This window comes from Monodelphis domestica, chromosome 2, assembly GCF_027887165.1.
Source record: "Monodelphis domestica isolate mMonDom1 chromosome 2, mMonDom1.pri, whole genome shotgun sequence".
NCBI lineage: Eukaryota > Metazoa > Chordata > Mammalia > Didelphimorphia > Didelphidae > Monodelphis > Monodelphis domestica.
Genome location: NC_077228.1, coordinates 480,917,430 through 480,936,622, shown reverse-complemented (window position 1 = coordinate 480,936,622; position 19,193 = coordinate 480,917,430). Strand labels below are relative to the sequence as shown.

At 40.3% G+C, this 19,193-nt stretch overlaps 1 protein-coding gene across 2 annotated transcripts in view; it reads right to left on the bottom strand.

Annotated features, from left to right (window-relative positions):
- Nucleotides 1-19,193, bottom strand: part of CD53 (CD53 molecule) — a 52,615-nt gene that overhangs the window by 7,893 nt on the left and 25,529 nt on the right. Inside the window, exons 2-4 of one of the 2 annotated variants that reach the window (XM_056819192.1) lie at nt 15,712-15,860; nt 4,114-4,193; nt 2,882-3,070 (exon numbers count right to left, since the gene is read on the bottom strand). In XM_056819192.1, coding sequence (XP_056675170.1) covers nt 2,882-3,070; nt 4,114-4,176 — 252 coding nt within the window. In that variant the 5' untranslated portion in view covers nt 4,177-4,193; nt 15,712-15,860. Of the gene's footprint in view, nt 1-2,881; nt 3,071-4,113; nt 4,194-15,711; nt 15,872-19,193 lie in introns of those variants that run through there. The other variant, XM_001372742.4, reaches the window with a different exon arrangement.

The window sequence follows — 19,193 nt, the reverse complement described above, 5'->3', positions numbered from 1 at the left end:
TTTCTTTAGTCTAGAAACACTTGCAGGAAGGGGATATGAGGAAGGCTTATAAAACAAAGGACAGGGGCAGCTATGTAGCACAGTGGATAGAGCCCCAGGCCTGGAAACAGGAGGATCTGGGTTCAAATGTGACTACAAACACTTCCTAGCTGTGTGGCCTTGGGCAAGTTAATTAACCCCAACTGCCTAGCCCTTACCTCTCATCTGTCTTAGAATTAATAATAAGACAGAAGTTAAAAATAAAATAAAGTGAAGGATCATCTTAGAATGAACCCAGGCTTATTTACCAAGTTCTGAAATATACTAGAACATATTAATGGCTCCCTGGAATTTGAAAAAAAATAGGTTAAGAAAAGGAAGTAGTTAACTACATCCAATAGTAAATAGTTCATGACAGTAAATAAAATATGTGTGACTTATGACCCAAAAGTGTAGTATAAGCTGAAAATATAAACAGGGTCAAGAAAGGTTTAGGTATGTTTGTGGATAATATGCAGATTTCTAAGGGAATTGGGGTGCTCCACATCTCAAAGATTGTACCTTCAACTTTGAGGTTGCTGGCATGTAACTATGGCTTTGGTAATACCACATTTATATAGGTTCTTTTTCTGACCCAGAATAAGATCTCAGATGGTTTTTTTAAGGTACTAAACCAATGGCAGCTGAGTGGCTCAGTGGATAGAGAGTCAGTCCTGGAGATGGGAGGTCTTGGGTTCAAATGTGGCCTCACACTAACTGGCTGTGTGACTCTGGGCAAATCATTTAATCCCCATTGCATAGTTCTTACTCTTTTCTACTTTGAAATCAATACACAATGTTGATTCTAAGATTCTGAGGGTTTTAAAAAGAAAAACATTGAACCATCCTTGCATTCCTGTTATAAATCCCACCTGATCATAATGAATAACCCTCGTGATCACTTACTGGAGTCTTTTTTGCTAGTATTCTATTTAAGATTTTTGCATCTATGTTCATTAGGGAGATTGGTCTGTAGTTTTCTTTCTCTATTTTTGACCTGCCTGGCTTTGGAATCAGTACCATATTTGTGTCATAAAAGGAATTTGGTAGAACCCCCTATTTGTTTATTATGTCAAATAGTTTGTATAGTATTGGGATTAGTTGTTCTTTGAATGTTTGATAGAATCCATTTGTGAATCCATCAGGCCCTGGGGATTTTTTCTTAGGGAGTTCTTATTCAATTTCTTTTTCTGATATGGAGTTATTTAGGTATTCTATTTCTCCTGTTAATCTAGGCAATTTATACTTTTGTAAATATCCATATCACCTAGATTGCCATATTTATTGCCATATAATTGGGTATAATAGTTTTTAATGATTGCCTTAATTTCCTCTTCATTGGAGGTAAGGTCTCCCTTTTCATCTTTGATACTGTTAATCTGGTTTTCTTCTTTCCTTTTGTTAGATTGCCCAGTACTTTGTCTGTTTTATTTGTTTTTTCAAAGTATCAACTTCTAGTCTTATTTATTAAATCAATAGTTCTTTGACTTTCAATTTTATTGATTTCTCCTTTAATTTTTAGGATCTCTGATTTAGTTTTCATCTGAGGATTTCTAATTTGTTCACTTTCTAGTTTTTTTAATTTGCATGCCCAATTCATTGACCTCTGCCCTCCCTAATTTGTTACTATATGAACTCAAGGATATAAATTTCCCCCTAAGTACTGTTTTGGCTGCATCCCATAGATTTTGAAAGGATGTCTCATCATTGTCATTTTCTTCAATGAAATTATTGTTTCTATGATTTGTTCTTTATCTAACTGATTTTGGAGAATCATATTATTTAATTTCCAATTAATTTTTTATTTGCCTCTCCACGTACCCTTACTAATTATTATTTCTATCTCTTATAATCAGAGAGATGCAAATCAAAACAACTCTGAGGTATCACCTCAAACCTAGCAGATTGGCTAACATAACAGCAAAGGAAAGTAATGAGTGTTGGAGGGATGTGGCAAAGTCAGGATATTAATGCGTTGCTGGTGGAGTTGTGAATTGATCCAACCATTCTGGAGGGCAATTTGGAACTATTCCCAAAGGGCACCAAAAGACTGTCTGCCCTTTGATCCAGTCATAGCACTGCTGGGTTTGTACCCCAGAGATAATAAGGAAAAAGACTTGTAGAAGAATATTCATAGCTGCACTCTTTGTGGTGGCAAAAAATTGGAAAATGAGGGGGTGTCCATTGATTGGGGAATGACTGAACAAATTGTGGTATATGTTGGTGATGGAATACTATTGTGCTCAAAGGAATAATAAAGTGGAGGAATTCCATGTGGACTGGAATGACTTCCAGGAATTGATGCAGAGTGAGAGGAGCAGAACCAGGAGAACATTGTACATAGAGACTGATAGACTGTACAATCTAATGTAATGGACTTTTCCATTAATGGCAATGCAGTGATCCTGAACAACTCAGAGGGATTTACGAGAAAGAACACTATCCACATTCAGAGGAAAAATTGTGGGAGTAGAAACACCAAAGAAAAACAGCTGCTTGATTACATGGGTCAACAGGAATATCATTGGGGCTGTAGACTCTTAAATGATCATTCTAGTGCAAACATCAACAACATGAAAAAAGTTTTTGACCAAGGACACATGTAAAACCCAGTAGAATTGTGTTGACCAAGGACACATGTAAAACCCAGTAGAATTGTGTGTCAGTTATGGGAAGGGGTGGGGGGAGGGGAGGGAAAGAATATGATTCTTGTAACCAAGGAATAATGCTCTAAATTGACTAAAAAATAAAACGTAAAAAAAAAAAATCAAGCCAGGCCAGAATTCCCATAGCCATGTGTCGAATCCCAAGAAGCATCCAGATTATTCCACATGGCATCAGCTCCTCCTTGGTTGACACTCACCGACATGAGAAGGCACTTGTTTTCCTTAATCGAACCCATGCATCCCAGGAAGGCAATCACCATGATGATGGATCCCACAATGATGACGACATTGCCCAAGGTGAGAGAGGGAAGACTGTAGAACAGGGATCCAAAACTATTTTTGATCAGGAAGTATATCCCAAAGCCCAAAATAGTACAGCCACAGACCTGAAACAAGCAAGACCAGGGATAACAATGAGGACAAGGGGAGGACCACTAGTGTTCTCTTTATGACCTCTCTTGTTTGGAGGCCAGATCCATCCTTGTGCCAAGGTATTGTTGCCAACAAGAATCTGAGTAGTGACTCCAAAGCTTCAGCCTCTCAAATACTCTCATGTGCTAGAAGTAAAGGAGTATTAGAGAGAAGAGAGGGCTAAAAGAAATTGTTTCTTATGTGAAAGTTCTTACTCAACATCTATCCAAAACATTCTAGAGAATGAGACAGGCTTGATCCCCATAAAGACACTCCCATTTGATCCCCATAAAGACACTCCCATTCCCAGATACTGACTGTCATAGACCCCCAAGTTCATCATCTCTGAAGTATCCCCTTTGATGACCCTCCTTTCAGTAAGCCTAGTCAGAGACAGGCAAGGGAAAAGAACTCCTCACCTTGCTTCTCCTGCTACACTGATCCTTTGGCAACCCACAATTAGCCTCCAACATAGACTATGTTTGAGTTTCTCTGGACTTTGATCACTGAGTTTGACAGTGAAATTTTCTAAGACTGGATGACCTCCTTTCCCTATAATTCAGTTTATGCATTCCAGGAGTCCAGAATGGCTCTTACCAAGGTTTTCATCCCTAGGAGATAAAGGGCATGTGACTCTCAATCCATGTTCAATACTAATGGGTAGCAAAAGCCAAGAAAAATGAGATTAATTCTCCAAGTTTTTTAAGATCATAGGGTAATCTAATTATTAACACTCTTAATGATTTAGAAGTTTCATTGAAGCACAGAGAGAGCAGAGGGAAAATCTCTCTCTCTCTTCCCCTCTCTCCTCTCCTCTTTCCCTTTCTCTTCCTCTCTCTTCCTCTCTGTCTCTCTTCTTCCCCCCCCCCCTCTCACATGCACACACACATATTCTCTCTCTGGATTACTGAAATGTAATGTGGGAAAGTGGTATAGAGCTATTTTTAAGAATGGTGAGAGAGGAGCCAAGCAAAAAGGCCCTGAACAAAAGGAAGCCAAGTCAACAAATAATGCTTACCCAAAACAGCAAATTGAAGAAAAATACCACATATTTCAGCACTTTCAAGCTACTCATGCTCATGCTGGAATGGTCTTGATCTAGAGAAGGGAATTAGAAGGAAAATCAACCAATCAATCAACAAGCATTTATTAAAGACTTGCTCTTTTCCAAGCATTGTCCTGAACTATATAGTTCAAGTAAAAAGAAAGGCAGTCCTTGTCCCCGAGAGGCTTATATTCTTATGAAGGAAACAACAAATGAAAGGGAGATGGAAAAGGGAAGCCAATACCTGTGGAACATGATGGTGAAGTATAGACAGTGAAGGATAGCTGGCCTGGGCTTTTCCTCAAAATGGAGGATCTAGGGAGAACTCACCAATGGGAAAAGTAGGCTTCAATGGTGGAGGGAGAAGTCAGCTGAGGCCTGGTGTCCAAGTGCAGAGAACTATGGAAACTCAGCTCTATAGAATGGCTTTATATACTTTGGAATATCCAATATCGTGATACCTGGGAACCTGTTCCAGAGAGATCGTAAATCTTCCTTGGACCTGAGTCATCAGTCTAGTTGGTAAGTATCCCCTAACTTCCATGTTCTCCTAGCCTCTGAAATCAGCCCTAGAACCAGAGAATAAGGTTTTAAGGAAACTTCAGAGATTATCTAATTTAACTCTTACCTACAAGCATGAATCTTATATACAATATCCTTAATTCTAGTGGCAGGGAGCTTACCACCTTATCAATCAGCCCATTCTTTATCTGGACAGCTCCAATTATTATTTTAAGAAATTCTTTATATAATTAATTTGATTTATTATTTTTTTAAAAGACCAATTCTCTCCAACTCATTCACTTAAAAGTGGAGAGGCTGATCAAGGACTCATTTCATTGCTTGTCAGCATGAAAGCTTTGACTTGCTCCATTTATAACCTAGACTGGTTTGACCCTCCTTAGGACAATCTGGTGGTCCCACATTACTAGGGACTCACTGTGTTGTTGGTGAATTTGGTGTAACCAACATAACCCAGTGCAGCTCAGAACTCTCAGCTCACACTAGCAGTTGTGTTTATGCATGAATATCACCATACTCAGTCAATCTGACTCTTTGTAACTTCTTTCTATGTTCTGTCACCTTAGCGGAAGTAGGACAATTCGAATCCATTTCCCACGTGAAAACTCTTCACATATTTAAGGATAGATATTACCAAGCCTTCTTTTCTCTAGGCCATATCTCCATGTGCCCTTTAGTTAATAATATTGTATAAGAACTACTTTCAAAACCAGACCAAACCATGCTTCTGGATTTAGTTGTCCGGAAACTTCTTACTGTCTTAATTTCAGCCAATATCAATTGTCCCTAATGCATACCCACCCTGGTGAATCAGAGTGTGGGACTATTAGGAGGTCACAGATTTGGGGTGTCCCCATACTCACATGTGGGAGGGGAGAATGGAGAAAGAAGTAGAGAAGTTATAGTTTCCACCATCTGGTTCATAAAAAGCTTTTAGAGGTAAATGCATAAACCATCCAATAAACCTTGATGCCTCCCCCTTCACATCAAAGTGGATAAGACTGTCTCTGCCCTCCTACTTTTTATCTACCCTGATCCTCTCTCTTTTACTTTGCTTTCACCACAAACCTCCCACTCCACTGTCATACCCTGGCTCGCATAGTCCCGTAGGACTTCATGATCTAAAATAGCAGCTCCTTTTGCTTCAAAGGACCCTGCGTGCCATCAGAAGACAGATCATCCAGGAAGGGTCAGAGGAAGAAGCACTGAGCGGAGTTGGTTGGTTACTTCCTTTTGAGAGGCACTTTGATATGATATCAATAGTAAGGACACTGCCTATCTGCCTAGAACATATCTACTCACAATATAATGGAGATTTTCCATCAAATCTGAGACTACAAACTGTGGCTGGTGATTCATGTGGGAATGAATGATAGTACTAGAGAGAACCTAGAAAGCATTTCTAGAAATTACAAAGCAGCAGCTGTGCCAGGAAGAAGACTAGAAATGAAGATTCCCAGTAATTTGCAGAAGAAGAAAATGTAAAAAACTGTTGGGACAAGCTAAGAACCTTTTCAGCACCCAGGGACCTTAAATATTAGGAGAGAGTGATTGTGTTTAGGCTTGCTTATTGGTGAGGAATTTGGAATCAGAAGACAGACTCATAATTCCAGCTCTGATGTTTGTTATCTTTACGTGACCTTAAATAAGACATGGTTTCTGCATCACTAAAATGAGGAGGCTGGACTTGAGTATTTTGAATTTTCCTTCTAGCTCCAAATGATTTGATACTATGATTGTGATCCCAGCAGTAAACACTATTCACCCTACTCTTTACTATTTAGAGGAAGCCCTTATTTGAAGGCAACTGGCACAAAAGATAAACCTGGAGCAAGTAACAGAAATTGGATGTGCTCTATTGGGCCAGGATGTTGAATTTCTATAGAACAATTTGATCTCATTATAAGACAATTACTTTTGGCTGAACTGAGCAAAGAAAGGAGCAGGCTGAGGAGGGCACTTCCATGCATTTATGAGAGACATCTATCAATATATATCTCCTCCAGCACCAAAGGAGCTGCCTTGGGCTCTGATGTTCACAGAATGGCCAGTTAAGCTTACATCGTTGAAGTGTCCAGAGTGCCCAGAATTTCCTAAAGGGTAGAGGTTGCTAGAACTAAGCGAAGCCTGAAACACGTGGCCTCGAATTCATATGTACACATGCATAAAATGTAAGTAACAAGAAAGGAACATTGTGATTTCTAATGCAAGTAGATCAATTAGACATTGTAGGAATCAATAAAACTTGGGAGGATGGAGCTCATTGCTTGAATGTGTCTCTGGAAGATTTCCCTATTTTTTAAAAAAAAAACTTAGCTTCAGTCTTGGAATCAATAGTGTATTGGTTCCTAGGCAGAAAAGTGGCAAGGGCTATGCAATGGGGGTCAAGTGACTTGCCCAGGGTCACCCAGCTGGGTAGTGTCTGAGGTCATATTTGAACCTAGGACCTCCCATCTCTCTTAATTCACTGAGCTACCCTGCTGCCCCCAAGACTTCCCTATTTAAAAAAACCAGAATATCTTAAAGGAGGAGGTGGTGAAGTAACGATGCCTGTTAAGGTTAATATATTTATGTAAGGAAATCTAGGGACCAGAGGGAGGAAGAAAGATGGAGAGCATTTAAGCTCAGTGGAAAGGAAAATAATACATTACTGTCCTGTACCCACTCAGAGGAAAGAGAAATTTTGGTGGGAGATCATGAACCTATCACAGACGTATGGCCCAAGGAGAGGCAACTTTAATTATCTAGATGTCCTCTGGAGCTCTGTGCCAAAAGCAAACAGGTGAATAGATTTTGACTGGCTTTAATAATTTTGTTTTTCCAAAGGCAGATAAATTGACGAAGGGAAAAGGTATTTTAGAGCTAATTCTGATCAACAAAGAGGGTCTGGCTATCAAAGTAGAAATGATGGCAACTTTGTAGGAAAGTCTTGGAATTCATGATAGGAAAGGAGAGGAAATCTGGGCAAAGGCTGGCAATAAATTTCAGAGAAAGAATAGGTAGGATCTTATGACCTAAAATTCTATAGGTTAAACAGGTTAAAGAGAGATGGGAAGCTCTTAAGAGTGAAATTGTGATGATGCCAACAGAAATAATTCCAGGATTTTTTGCTATTAAAAAAAAACCCTATTAATATCCATTTTGGAATTGATACTAATATCAGTTCCCAAGCAGAAGAGCTATAAGGACTAGGCAATTGGGGTTAAGTGGCTTGCCCAAGTTCCTTCAGCTAGGAAATATCTGAGAAGATTGGAACTCAAAACCTCCCCTCTCTAGACCTGACTCTCTAACCACTGAGCTACCTCACTGCCCATCCCTCCCCTCCTATTTTAACATCTTTATCAATTGACTTAAATAAAGGCATAAATTATAGACTTATTAAATTTTCAGGTGACCCAAATCTGGGAGGGACAGTAAACACATTGGATGACAGAATCCAAAGAGATCTCAATAGGCTAGGACAGTGGAACAAATTGAATATTTAGGTGAAATTTAGTATGGCTAGATGCAAATATACTTGGGTTAAAAAAAATCAACTTCATGAATATAAAATAGGGAGAGGGATATCAAGAGAGCAGTCCATCTGAAATAGGGCTGGGGTTTCAGTGGACTGAAAGCTCCATATGAATTAACAGTGTTGGGGGCAGCTGGGTAGCTCAGCAGATTGAGAATCAGACCTAGAGATGGGAGGTTTTAGGCTTAAATCTGGCCTCAGACACTTCCTAGCTGGATGACCCTGGGTAAGTCATTTAACCCCCATTGCCTAGCCCTTACCACTCTTCTGCCTTGGAACCAATTCACAGTATTGATTCTAAGGTGAAAGGTAAGGGTTTAAAAAAAGAAAACAGTGTGATCAGCAGCAGCCCAGAAATTTATTTGGTCTAAGGCTTCGTCAAGGAGGCTATAGCATTTATCAAAAGGAAAGGATCATCAGTGGGTCATTCAGGTCAATAAACAAAAATTGGTTAAGTGCTTACTATGTGCCAGGCATAGTGCTAAGTGCCCAGGATACTAAGGGAGGCAAAAACATAGTCAAAGACATTTTCAAGAAGCTCACATTTGAATTTGAAGGAGACCACATGCAAATAATTATGTCCCGTCAATAAGGCATCTACAGCAGTGGCTTTCACTCTTCCCTCTGACTTACCAGTCAAGGTGGAGGAGTTGGAATACTCCCTGCTCTCCACAGCCATCTCCAGGCTCTCCCTCTGTCTCCTTCTCTCTGCGGTTTACACAATCCCTATTTATCACCCAATCAAAATTCTGGTGGCTTTTCTTTACTGACTTCCAAAACCTTCTCTCTCTTTTTTGCTGGGCCCAGTGCCTGGTTCATAGTCTTTGTTTCCTCTTCCACTCCTGTTCTTATACTAGGATGTATCAATAATCCCTCAGCATCCCAAGAATCCTTTAATCCCCTCATTTCTTTCCCAAGTTCTCACCTCTGCACTGGTTATACTCTCTTCCCTTCTCTACTTGACCCCATGGTGGACCAGTCCAATTTTGCACTACCCTTGGCTCCACTTTTTTTCCTTATCGTGTCAATGATCAAGTCTCAGCATTGGATGATTCCCACCATCCACTGCAGTTGCTCCCACATGGGTGCTGCTGAACAAAGCCGGATAAAACCATGAAATCATATTGACTGAAGACAGTTTTGTGTTTTAGAACTTCATCTGGGCTCTCACTATGGCAAGGAATTTCTTTTTCACCTTCCTAATGAACCCACTATCCCTCTATCCACAGTAGCTCTTCTAAAACATTTCAGTCCTCTTCAAACCTTCCATAGTTTCTCCTTCCTGCACCCTCTCATCTGAGAACCTTCATGGAAAAAACCAAGACCATTTACCAAAAGCCCTTAGTACAAGCGAGTTCCCCCTTCTCCTTCATCTCACATCACCCAGATGCCTGCTCCCTCTCTCTTTTCTGTCACCACTCTCTCACTTGAGCACAGAGGTGAAGCTATCTCTTTACAAAGGCAAACCCCTCTACATGCACAAATGATTCCAATCTACTTCATCTTCTCTAGGAGATAGCTTCCTCCACTACCCCCTCTCTCTTATCTTCATTCTCTCCTTGTCTACTGACTGCTTCCCTACTCCCTACAAAACTGTCTCCATCTCCCCATCCTCAAAAAAACTTGCTTGATCCATCTATCCCCTCTAGCTAACAACAGCAATGATGATGACGACAACAAGGACAATGATGACAATGACGATGATGACAACTACGATGATGATGATGATGATGATGATGATGATGATGATAGCTAGCATTTATATGACACTTTCTATATGACAAGCATCGTACTAAATGCCTGACAAATATCTCAATTGATCCTACTAGGAGACAGATGCTTCTGTTACCCTTATCTAACAGTTGAGGAAACCGAGACAGACAAAGGTTAAATGACTTTCCCAACGTCACAGGGCCAATAGGTGTCTGAGACAAGATTTCAACTCAGATCTTCCTGACTCGAGGCCAAGCACACTATCTATTGCATTAATTCTGCTTTTTGTGACTAAACTTCTTGAGAACGTTACTTATAATTAATGCCTCCACTTCCTTTCTTCTTACTCTCTTCCTTATTTAATACAATCTGGCTTCTAACCTCATTCAACTGAAACTGCTCTCTTCAAAGTTACTATTGACTTTTTAACTGCCAAATCTCATGACCTTTTTTTTTTATTCTTCATCCTTCTTGACCTTTCTGCCCTTTCTGGTGCTGTCTATCACCTTCTCCTTGTTACTCTCTTCTCTAGGTTTTTGTGACTTTACTGTTTTGGTTCTCTGCCTTTCTGTCTGACCACTCCTTTTCAGTGTCCTTTGCTGATTTTACCTCCCATAACATCTGTGATATTTGCCCCCTTGTCTCCCTTGACACTGGCACCCAAAAAGCTCATTGACTATTGTAGTGGGCTACTGATTGGTCTCCCAGCTTCAAGTCTCTCTCCCCTCAAGGCTAGTCTCCAAAATCAGCCATCAGGGTCAAAGGGATCTTAACCTAACAATGCCATTTTTCTCTTCAGAAAACTCTGGTTTCTACCTTTCCAGTCTTTTTATACCTTGCTGTATGACAATGACCTCCTTGCTGTTTCTCAAATAAGATATTCCATCTCCTGACTAAGCATCCTCCCCAATCTCTCCAGGGCTGGAATTCTCATCCTTCTTATCTCCATCTTCTGGTTTTCCCAGATAAAAAGTCATTTCTGATACTCCTTAATGCTAGCACCTCTTTTCTGTTGATTATCTCCAATGTATACATTTTATTTTTTACATAGTTCTTTGCATCTTGTCTTCTCATGTGAGCTCCTTGAGGGCAGGGAAGTGTCTTTTGCCATTCTTGGTATCCCCCCAGTGCTTAGACACCTAGTAGAAGATCATTAAATGCTTACTGACTGACTGACCACGCTCGGATCTCCTCTTTATCCTCCTCTAACCTCTCATACAGCCTCTTTGCCAACCAGCTCACTGATCACACCATGTCTTGATCAAGTCTTGGTCAAAACCATATCATGGAGGAACTTCTACTCCAGAGCCCTGTTCTCTTGGTTAGTGACTGCCTTTCCTGGAAGACTGTTTCATGGAAACACCAGCTATGCTTTACTTCATTCCCTTCTCATCAACTGCCTTACCTTTCACATTGGCACCAACCACCTCCCTTTGCCCACCAGCATCATACCCTTTTCTTCCCCTTGTAGCCCCCCTTTCCAGTTCTGAAAATGCGAATCACGACCAAATCAACTCTGCCACAATCTTAGATCAAGAATGTCAGTCTTATGTCCTGTTCATCCCTTGCTACCTCTGTAACTTTCCAACCCAAAGTGCCTTCCTTACCCATGGATGGCTCTGTAAGCTCTTTGAAGGTAGGGACCGTCACCACTTTGTATTTGTACCCCCAGTCCTTGGTATAATGCTTAGCATGAATTCTTTTTGATTCACTGCTGTTCCCAGTTTCCAGGCTTTTTAAGGGTGCATGAAAACTTCTTTCAGGTATTTGAAGGGACGTTCTTTGTAAAGATCTATGTACAAATGAGTTACTGCTATAATTATCTCTGCTTTATGTCTGTTTCTGGTGCTCCCCTGGGAGTTCCCCACAGGAAGGGACCATGTCCTCTTTTCTTAGCTTCTCAGAAGGCCAAGTACAGAGTGTTATACCCAGTAAGCATTTGATAAATGTATTTTTATTGACTGCTAGCTTTAGAGTAACAGTCAAACCACAGTTGGCTGTCATTTCCTGTAACAGAAACTGTAAGAACAAAATGTTGTATCTATGCACAGCAAACCTGAACTGAAGGGAAGGAATGGGGGAGAGGGGGCAGGCCTGGCCTCCTTTACCTGGGAAAACATAACCTATTCTTCTTGGTCTTTCTTTCTCTCCCACTGTAGGAAGAAGACCTTTTCCTTAAACCCAAAGAATGGGACGGACATGGAGCCGGTAAACTGCAGTAGGTGAAAAGAAGTGAAGAAAGTTCTGGATTGGGGCCACCGATAGAGGAGGACAAACCTTGAGGGGGATGTACTCCAGAGGAATGTTCTCTAGTCATGGAAGAACACAGCAGGAAGAGGGGTGTAAAAGGGAATTCTCGGTTCTCTTTGAGTTGACACTTGTGAAAGAGAATAAGGGATTGAAAGGGAATCTCTTTCGCAAGTGTCAACTCAAAGAGAACCGAGAATTCCCTTTTACAGGGGTAAGAGGTTAAGACGTCAAGTCACTGAATGAAAGAATTTAGAATTAGAAGGAACCTAAGAGGAGTCAAGTCCAGTCGTTTCAATGAGGAGTCCGAGATCTGGAGAGGTTAAAGGACTTGCCTAAAGTATCATTCTTAAGTACAGGGCAAAACAAAGATAAAAAATCTGGATGCTCTGATTCCAAATCCATTGCTTTTTTCCATTCACTTTATTAACACCTTTATACTCTCTTGGCCTTTGGGATCAGAGGAGGGACCACAAAGTGACAAGAATCCTTTCATTCTATCCCAAGCTAGAACGGACTCTGTTACACGTATCAACACATGGCCATTTGGAACTTGCTGTCCTTAAACTACAATTTCAAGAGTTCCGTTCCAGGCAGAGAAAGTGAAATGGTCCAGGTCAGCTCGCAGCTGGAATTCAGCTTCTATTCACTTCCTTAGTTTCTCATAGGTTCTATATTAGTATCTAAGTATTGTCTTTAACCCCAGAATCATCTTCCTATCCACACTGAGTGGGGAGGTTTGGTCCCGAATCCACCAAATCCACTTTGTTTCTTCTCTACCTCCACTGGAATAATCAGATGGGACCTTTGCTGGTTCTTTGCCTAGGAGAACGGGCACCTTTGCAACAGAATATAGTGGTAGTGCCACAGCATGATAGGGCTTAGCAGGAAGCAGCCTTGTTTGTTAATGGTTTGTTAATGTTCTCCTTTGGCTCATACCCATAACTGGAGTTATTTGTGTAAGGGCATGAGAGGGAAATTGTTTTAACATGTACTTGTTTCCATGGTTCGGGGACTTGAGATTCCATTGGTGTGAGTAATCCTTCCATAGATAAGAGAACACAACCACATTACAGCTTACTAAATGGCTTTCATGACCTACTATGGCCAAAAAATATCACCACCCAGTGGCCGAACCTCAGGTAATGAGCCTCTCTGAGTCACTAGGCCGTTCCTCAGTTAATAAATGTACAAATAATTCACTCCTGAGCCCCTATTTCCCATATTTGGTAACAGCTGGCATAGCCTTGGAGAATCTGGTCATACATTGTGCCTCTCCAAGGCATCCCCTAGAGCAGCGGTCCTCAACGTCTCAATGTGTAGCAATGAGAAGACATAATGCATATCAGGCAGGTATTTACATTCTGAATCATAACTGCAGCAAAATTACAGTTTTGAAGTAGCCACCAAAATAATTTTTTGTTTGGGGACACCGCAACATGAGGAGTCACAGCATTAGAAAGGTTGAGAACCCTGGCATAGAGGAAGTTGGATAACAAAGTGGATAGAGTACTGGACTTGGATTCAGGAAGTCTGAATTCAAATCCTTTCTCAGATACTAGCGACATAGTCCTGGGTAAGTAAGCAACCTCTGCCTGTTTCAGTTTCTTTATCTGGATGATAATAATATATATAAACATATTAAATATATAAATATTATATATTAAACATATAACATATAAGTATGTTAAATATAAAATAATTATAAGGAGAAAGGAGGTAATATTTATAAAGTGTTATATAAGTGTGTGCAGATGGAAAATTTGCCACACCTGAGCTACATTCCCAGCATCCTTTTAAGTTATCTCTTCATTTTACGTAAGGATGCTTAGGATATAAATTTGGCTGAGACCCACACTGTGGGGCTCTTTTCAGAGCTTGTGCTTTTGGTAAAGTGCTGCAGGTGTGAGTCTCTGGCTTTCTTTGCTCTGTTCACTTGACTTAAAGAATCCTTTTTCTTTCCCCTCTCTAATTATTATTTTTAAAATCCTACATATTTTTAAAATACTAGCAGTATTTATCCATTTTTGCTCCTACAACTGCTAGCCATTATTATTAAGAGAATTTCAGTGGATATTCACTCTAATTTTTTAAAAAATGATTAATTGATTTGTTTTATACATTAAAATATTGTACACTAAAAACTCCAAATTTGTAATTTCATCAGTAGATACAACTTCCAGAATGGAAACACCTTCACCAAAGGAGATAGCAAAGGAGATGGCTCTAGACTGAGTTCTCTGAGGCACTGAAAGATTAAATGGTTTGCTAATGGTCATGCAGCTAATATGTGTCAGAAATAGGTTCTGAGGGGGCAGATAAATGTTAATAAATAAAAATTAAAAAAAATAATAAACCCACTTGGAGAGCCAGAACTAAAGATGGAAGATTCTTAGTTCAAATCTGGCATCAGATACTTCGATACTTCCTAATTGTGTGATCCTGGGCAAGTCACTTAACTCAGATCGCCTGTCTCTTATCGATCTTTTGCCTTGGAACCAAGACATAGTATTGATTCTAAGGCAGAAGGTAAGGGTTTAAAAAAGAAAGAAACAGGATTTAAACCTAAGTCTTCCTGACTCCAGAACTGGGTCTATGCCAAGAGCAAGAACCAGGTCCACTCTCTCAACCACCCCCACCATGACACTTTCCACCCTCTTGAAATCTGTCTGAACGGGAGCTTTAGGGGCCAAGTGCTGCCAAGTATCGTACAACTAGTAAGTGGCAGAGACAAAATTTGAACCCAGGTTTTTCTGATTACACAACTAAACCACTGGTGCCCCAAGCACATGGCTTTGTTCTTATTTTTTAATTTGATATAACATCATATTTTATAATTTTTATAATTTTTATAAACATTATATAAACAGTTTATACACATCAGTCATCGACGCTTTCGATGGTTCATTTGGATCCCAGACACCCTCTCTAGTTCCCAGGAAGCCGAGGGGCGGCAGGTTTGGATGTGGCCCCTGAGAACTCTGCTCTCTGGGCCTGTGGAAAACATCTTGTTTTTGGCATCCTCTCTGAAATCTTTCTACAATTTTGGCTTTAGAAAATGTCCCAAATCATGGAGGAAAACACAATCAGATTCCATTTCCTGGAGCCCAAAGGGACATCCATTTATCACTCATCTTCCTAAGACCTTCCTCCTCTCTTCTCTTCCATTCAGCAGAGTGGAGTCTCTGACAGGGCAACCTCCGGGTGTGCCTCTTTTATGACACGGAGTACCCCAGTTCTCAGGACAGAACTAAGGAAGAAACTGGGTGAAATGACCGATAAATTGGCCAAACCAAAGTGTAGTCAAATCCCTGAAATGTCGCACGAGAATATCAGCGCATGGGAATCTGGTTCATTCTAAGTCCAATTGGGCCAGACTCTCCAGTGGGGGGGGGGGGGGGGTCCTAACTCTCTCTTTATTGCCTTCTCTGAATTTCTTTGAGGCAGAATGTCCAAGGAATTGAGTAGATAAATAGTCCTGAAAACCCTAGGCCCAATTTATTTTCATTTAAAAAAAAATGGCCTTCGCCTCACAGTAGAACAGACTAGAGGGAGAAAACAAAGCTAAATCTTACCGTTCCTGGGCCGATTCTGTCTCGGGGTTCTTCAGGGAGGATTGATTGGGAGGCCCTTCGCTGGGGTGGAGGCTGGGGCTGATGAGGCTGATTTCTGAAGCTGTCAGTGTCGAAAAGGGAAGTGAAGCCCTTCACAGAACTCGACTATCCTGTTGAGATGGCAGGAAATTGAGGCCAGAAAGAAGGGGAAGTGACTTCAATCCACCCACTCTGGGCCTTGGAGAGAGTTAACATTTTACTGTGGGCTTGGAAAATCTTTTTCCGGAATCTCTCCCCTCCTTCACACACACACACACAAACACACACACACACACACACACTCACACTCACACTCGACTTCCCTCTTCCACCCCTGGACCCAATGATTTCAGGGAATAAGAGGGCCTGAGATTTCAGAATCAAGGGATCCCTTTCTGAAGCAGGCCCAGATACTTATCAGCCTGACCCTAAGCAAATTGCTTAACCTCTCTGGGCCTTTGTTTCCTCATCTGCATAGCACGAGTAATGCTTACAGCAGTCACAGGGTTATTGTAAGAAAAGTACATGTCTAGTACTTACTGTTCTAAGCAACTTACAAATATTATCTCATTTCATCCTTACAGCACTCTGGGAAGTGGGTGTTATTATTATCCTCATTTTAGGAAACGGAGGCAGATGGTGGTTGACCAGAGTCACATGGGCTAGGGAGAATGTGAGGCTGGATTTGAACTCAGGTCTTCTTGACTCCAGTCCCAGCACTCTATCCACTGTACCACCTATACAAATATGCCTTTAAAATTATTTAATAAGTTAAAATTAAATTAACTGAATAATTGATTATGTCATTTTAAAATTAAAAGTTATCACTTATTTTATTGTTTATTATATTTGTTTAATTAATATATAAATTAATCTAATTTAATTTAAATTATTATAATTTTTTTTTAATCACAAAAGCCTTCTCACTTGATTGTATTCATGGCAGTGTCAGATTTTTTTTTTTTAAACCCTTACCTTCTGTCTTGGAGTCAATACTGTGTATTGGCTCCAAGGCAGAAGAATGGTAAGGGCTAGGCAATGGGGGTCAAGTGACTTGCCCAGGGTCACACAACTAGGAAGTGTCTGAGGCCAGATTTGAACCTAGGACCTCCCGTCTCTAGGCTTGGTTCTCAATCCACTGAGCTACCCAGCTGCCCCCGGCAGTGTCAGATTTGAGAAAGAGGGTAAAGTCACATTCTCTCCCCTACCAGAACTCCCTGCCTCAACTAGACAAATGACCGATACATATAAACTGTATGAAAAAAAGCTTTGTGGGTTTAGAATAATAATGCTTTAGCTGTGTTGTCCAAAAGATCTAGGTTCCAATCCTGCCTCAGCCACTTACTGGTTGTACGATACTTGACATGTCACTTGACTTAAAAAAAAAAAAATTTTTTAACATTGTTTTATTTGGTCATTTCCAAACATTATTCATTGGAAACAAAGATCATTTTCTTTTCTTCCCCCCCCCCCCCCGGCCCCTCCCATAGCCGACGTGCAATTTCACTGGGTATCACATGTGGTCACTTGACTTTTTTTTTTTAATTTGATCATTTCCCAGCATTATTCATTAAAGACATAGATCATTTTCTTTTCCTCCCCCCCACCCCCCATAGCCGACGCGTAAGTCCACTGGGCATTAGATGTTTTCTTGATTTGAACCCATTGCTTTGTTGATAGTATTTGCATTAGAGTGTTCATTTAGAGTCTCTCCTCTGTCATGTCCCCTCAACCTCTGTATTCAGGCAGTTGCTTTTTCTCGGTGTTTCCACTCCCATAGTTTATCCTTTGCTTATGAATGGTGTTTTTTTCTCCTGGATCCCTGAAAGTTGTTCAGGGACATTACACCGCCACTAATGGAGAAGTCCATTACGTTCGATTATACCACAGTGTATTAGTCTCTGTGTACAATGTTCTCCTGGTTCTGCTCCTCTCGCTCTGCATCACTTCCTGGAGGTTGTTCCAGTCTCCATGGAACTCCTCCATTTTATTATTCCTTTTAGCACAATAGTATTCCATCACCAACATATACCACAATTTGCTCAGCCATTCCCCAATTGATGGGCATCCCCTCGTTTTCCAGTTTTGGGCCACCACAAAGAGCGCAGCTATGAATATTTTTGTACAAGTCTTTTTGTCCATTGTCTCTTTGGGGTACAGGCCCAGCAGTGCTATGGCTGGGTCAAAGGGTAGATATTCTTTTGTCGCCCTTTGGGCATAGTTCCAAATTGCCCTCCAGAATGGTTGGATCAGTTCACAACTCCACCAGCAATGAATTAATGTCCCTACTTTGCCACATCCCCTCCAGCATTCATTACTTTCCATAGCTGTCATGTTAGCCAATCTGCTAGGTGTGAGGTGATACCTCAGAGTTATTTTGATTTGCATCTCTCTGATTATAAGAGATGTAGAACACTTCTTCATGTGCTAGTTAATAGTTTTGATTTCTTTATCTGAGAACTGCCTATCCATTTCCCTTGCCCATTTATCAATTGGAGAATGGCTTGGATTTTTGTATAGTTGATTTAGCTCTTTATAAATTTGAGTAATTAAACCTTTGTCAGAGGTTTCTATGAAGATTTTTTCCCAATTTGTTGTTTCCCTTCTGATTTTAGTTACATTGGTTTTGTTTGTACAAAAGCTTTTTAATTTGATGTAGTCAAAATTATTTATTTTACATTTTGTAATTCTTTCTATGTCTTGCTTGGTTTTAAAACCTTTCCCCTCCCAAAGGTCTGACATGTATACTATTCTGTGTTTACCCAATTTACTTATGGTTTCCTTCTTTATGTTTAAGTCACTCACCCATTTTGAATTTATCTTGGTGTAGGGTGTGAGGTGTTGATCTATTCCTAGTCTCTCCCACACTGTCTTCCAATTTTCCCAGCAGTTTTTATCGAATAGTGGATTTTTGTCCCAAAAGCTGGGATCTTTGGGTTTATCGTATACTGTCTTGCTGAGGTCGCTTTCCCCCAGTCTATTCCACTGATCTTCCTTTCTGTTTCTTAGCCAGTACCAAATTGTTTTGATGACTGCTGCTTTGTAATATGGTTTAAGGTCAGGGACTGCAAGGCCCCCATCATATGTGTTTTTTTTTTCATTATTTCCCTGGATATCCTTGATCTTTTGTTCTTCCAAATGAACTTTGTTATGGTTTTTTCTAAATCAGTGAAGAAGTATTTTGGTAGTTCAATGGGTATGGCACTAAATAGATAAATAAGTTTGGGTAGGATGGTCATTTTTATTATATTGGCTCGTCCTATCCATGAGCAGTTAATGTTTTTCCAATTGCTCAAGTCTAGTTTTAGTTGTGTGGCGAGTGTTTTGTAGTTGTGTTCATATAGTTCCTGTGTTTGTCTCGGGAGGTAGATTCCTAGGTATTTTATTTTGTCTAAGGTGATTTTGAATGGGATTTCTCTTTCTAGCTCTTGCTGCTGAGCTGTGTTGGAGATATATAGAAAAAC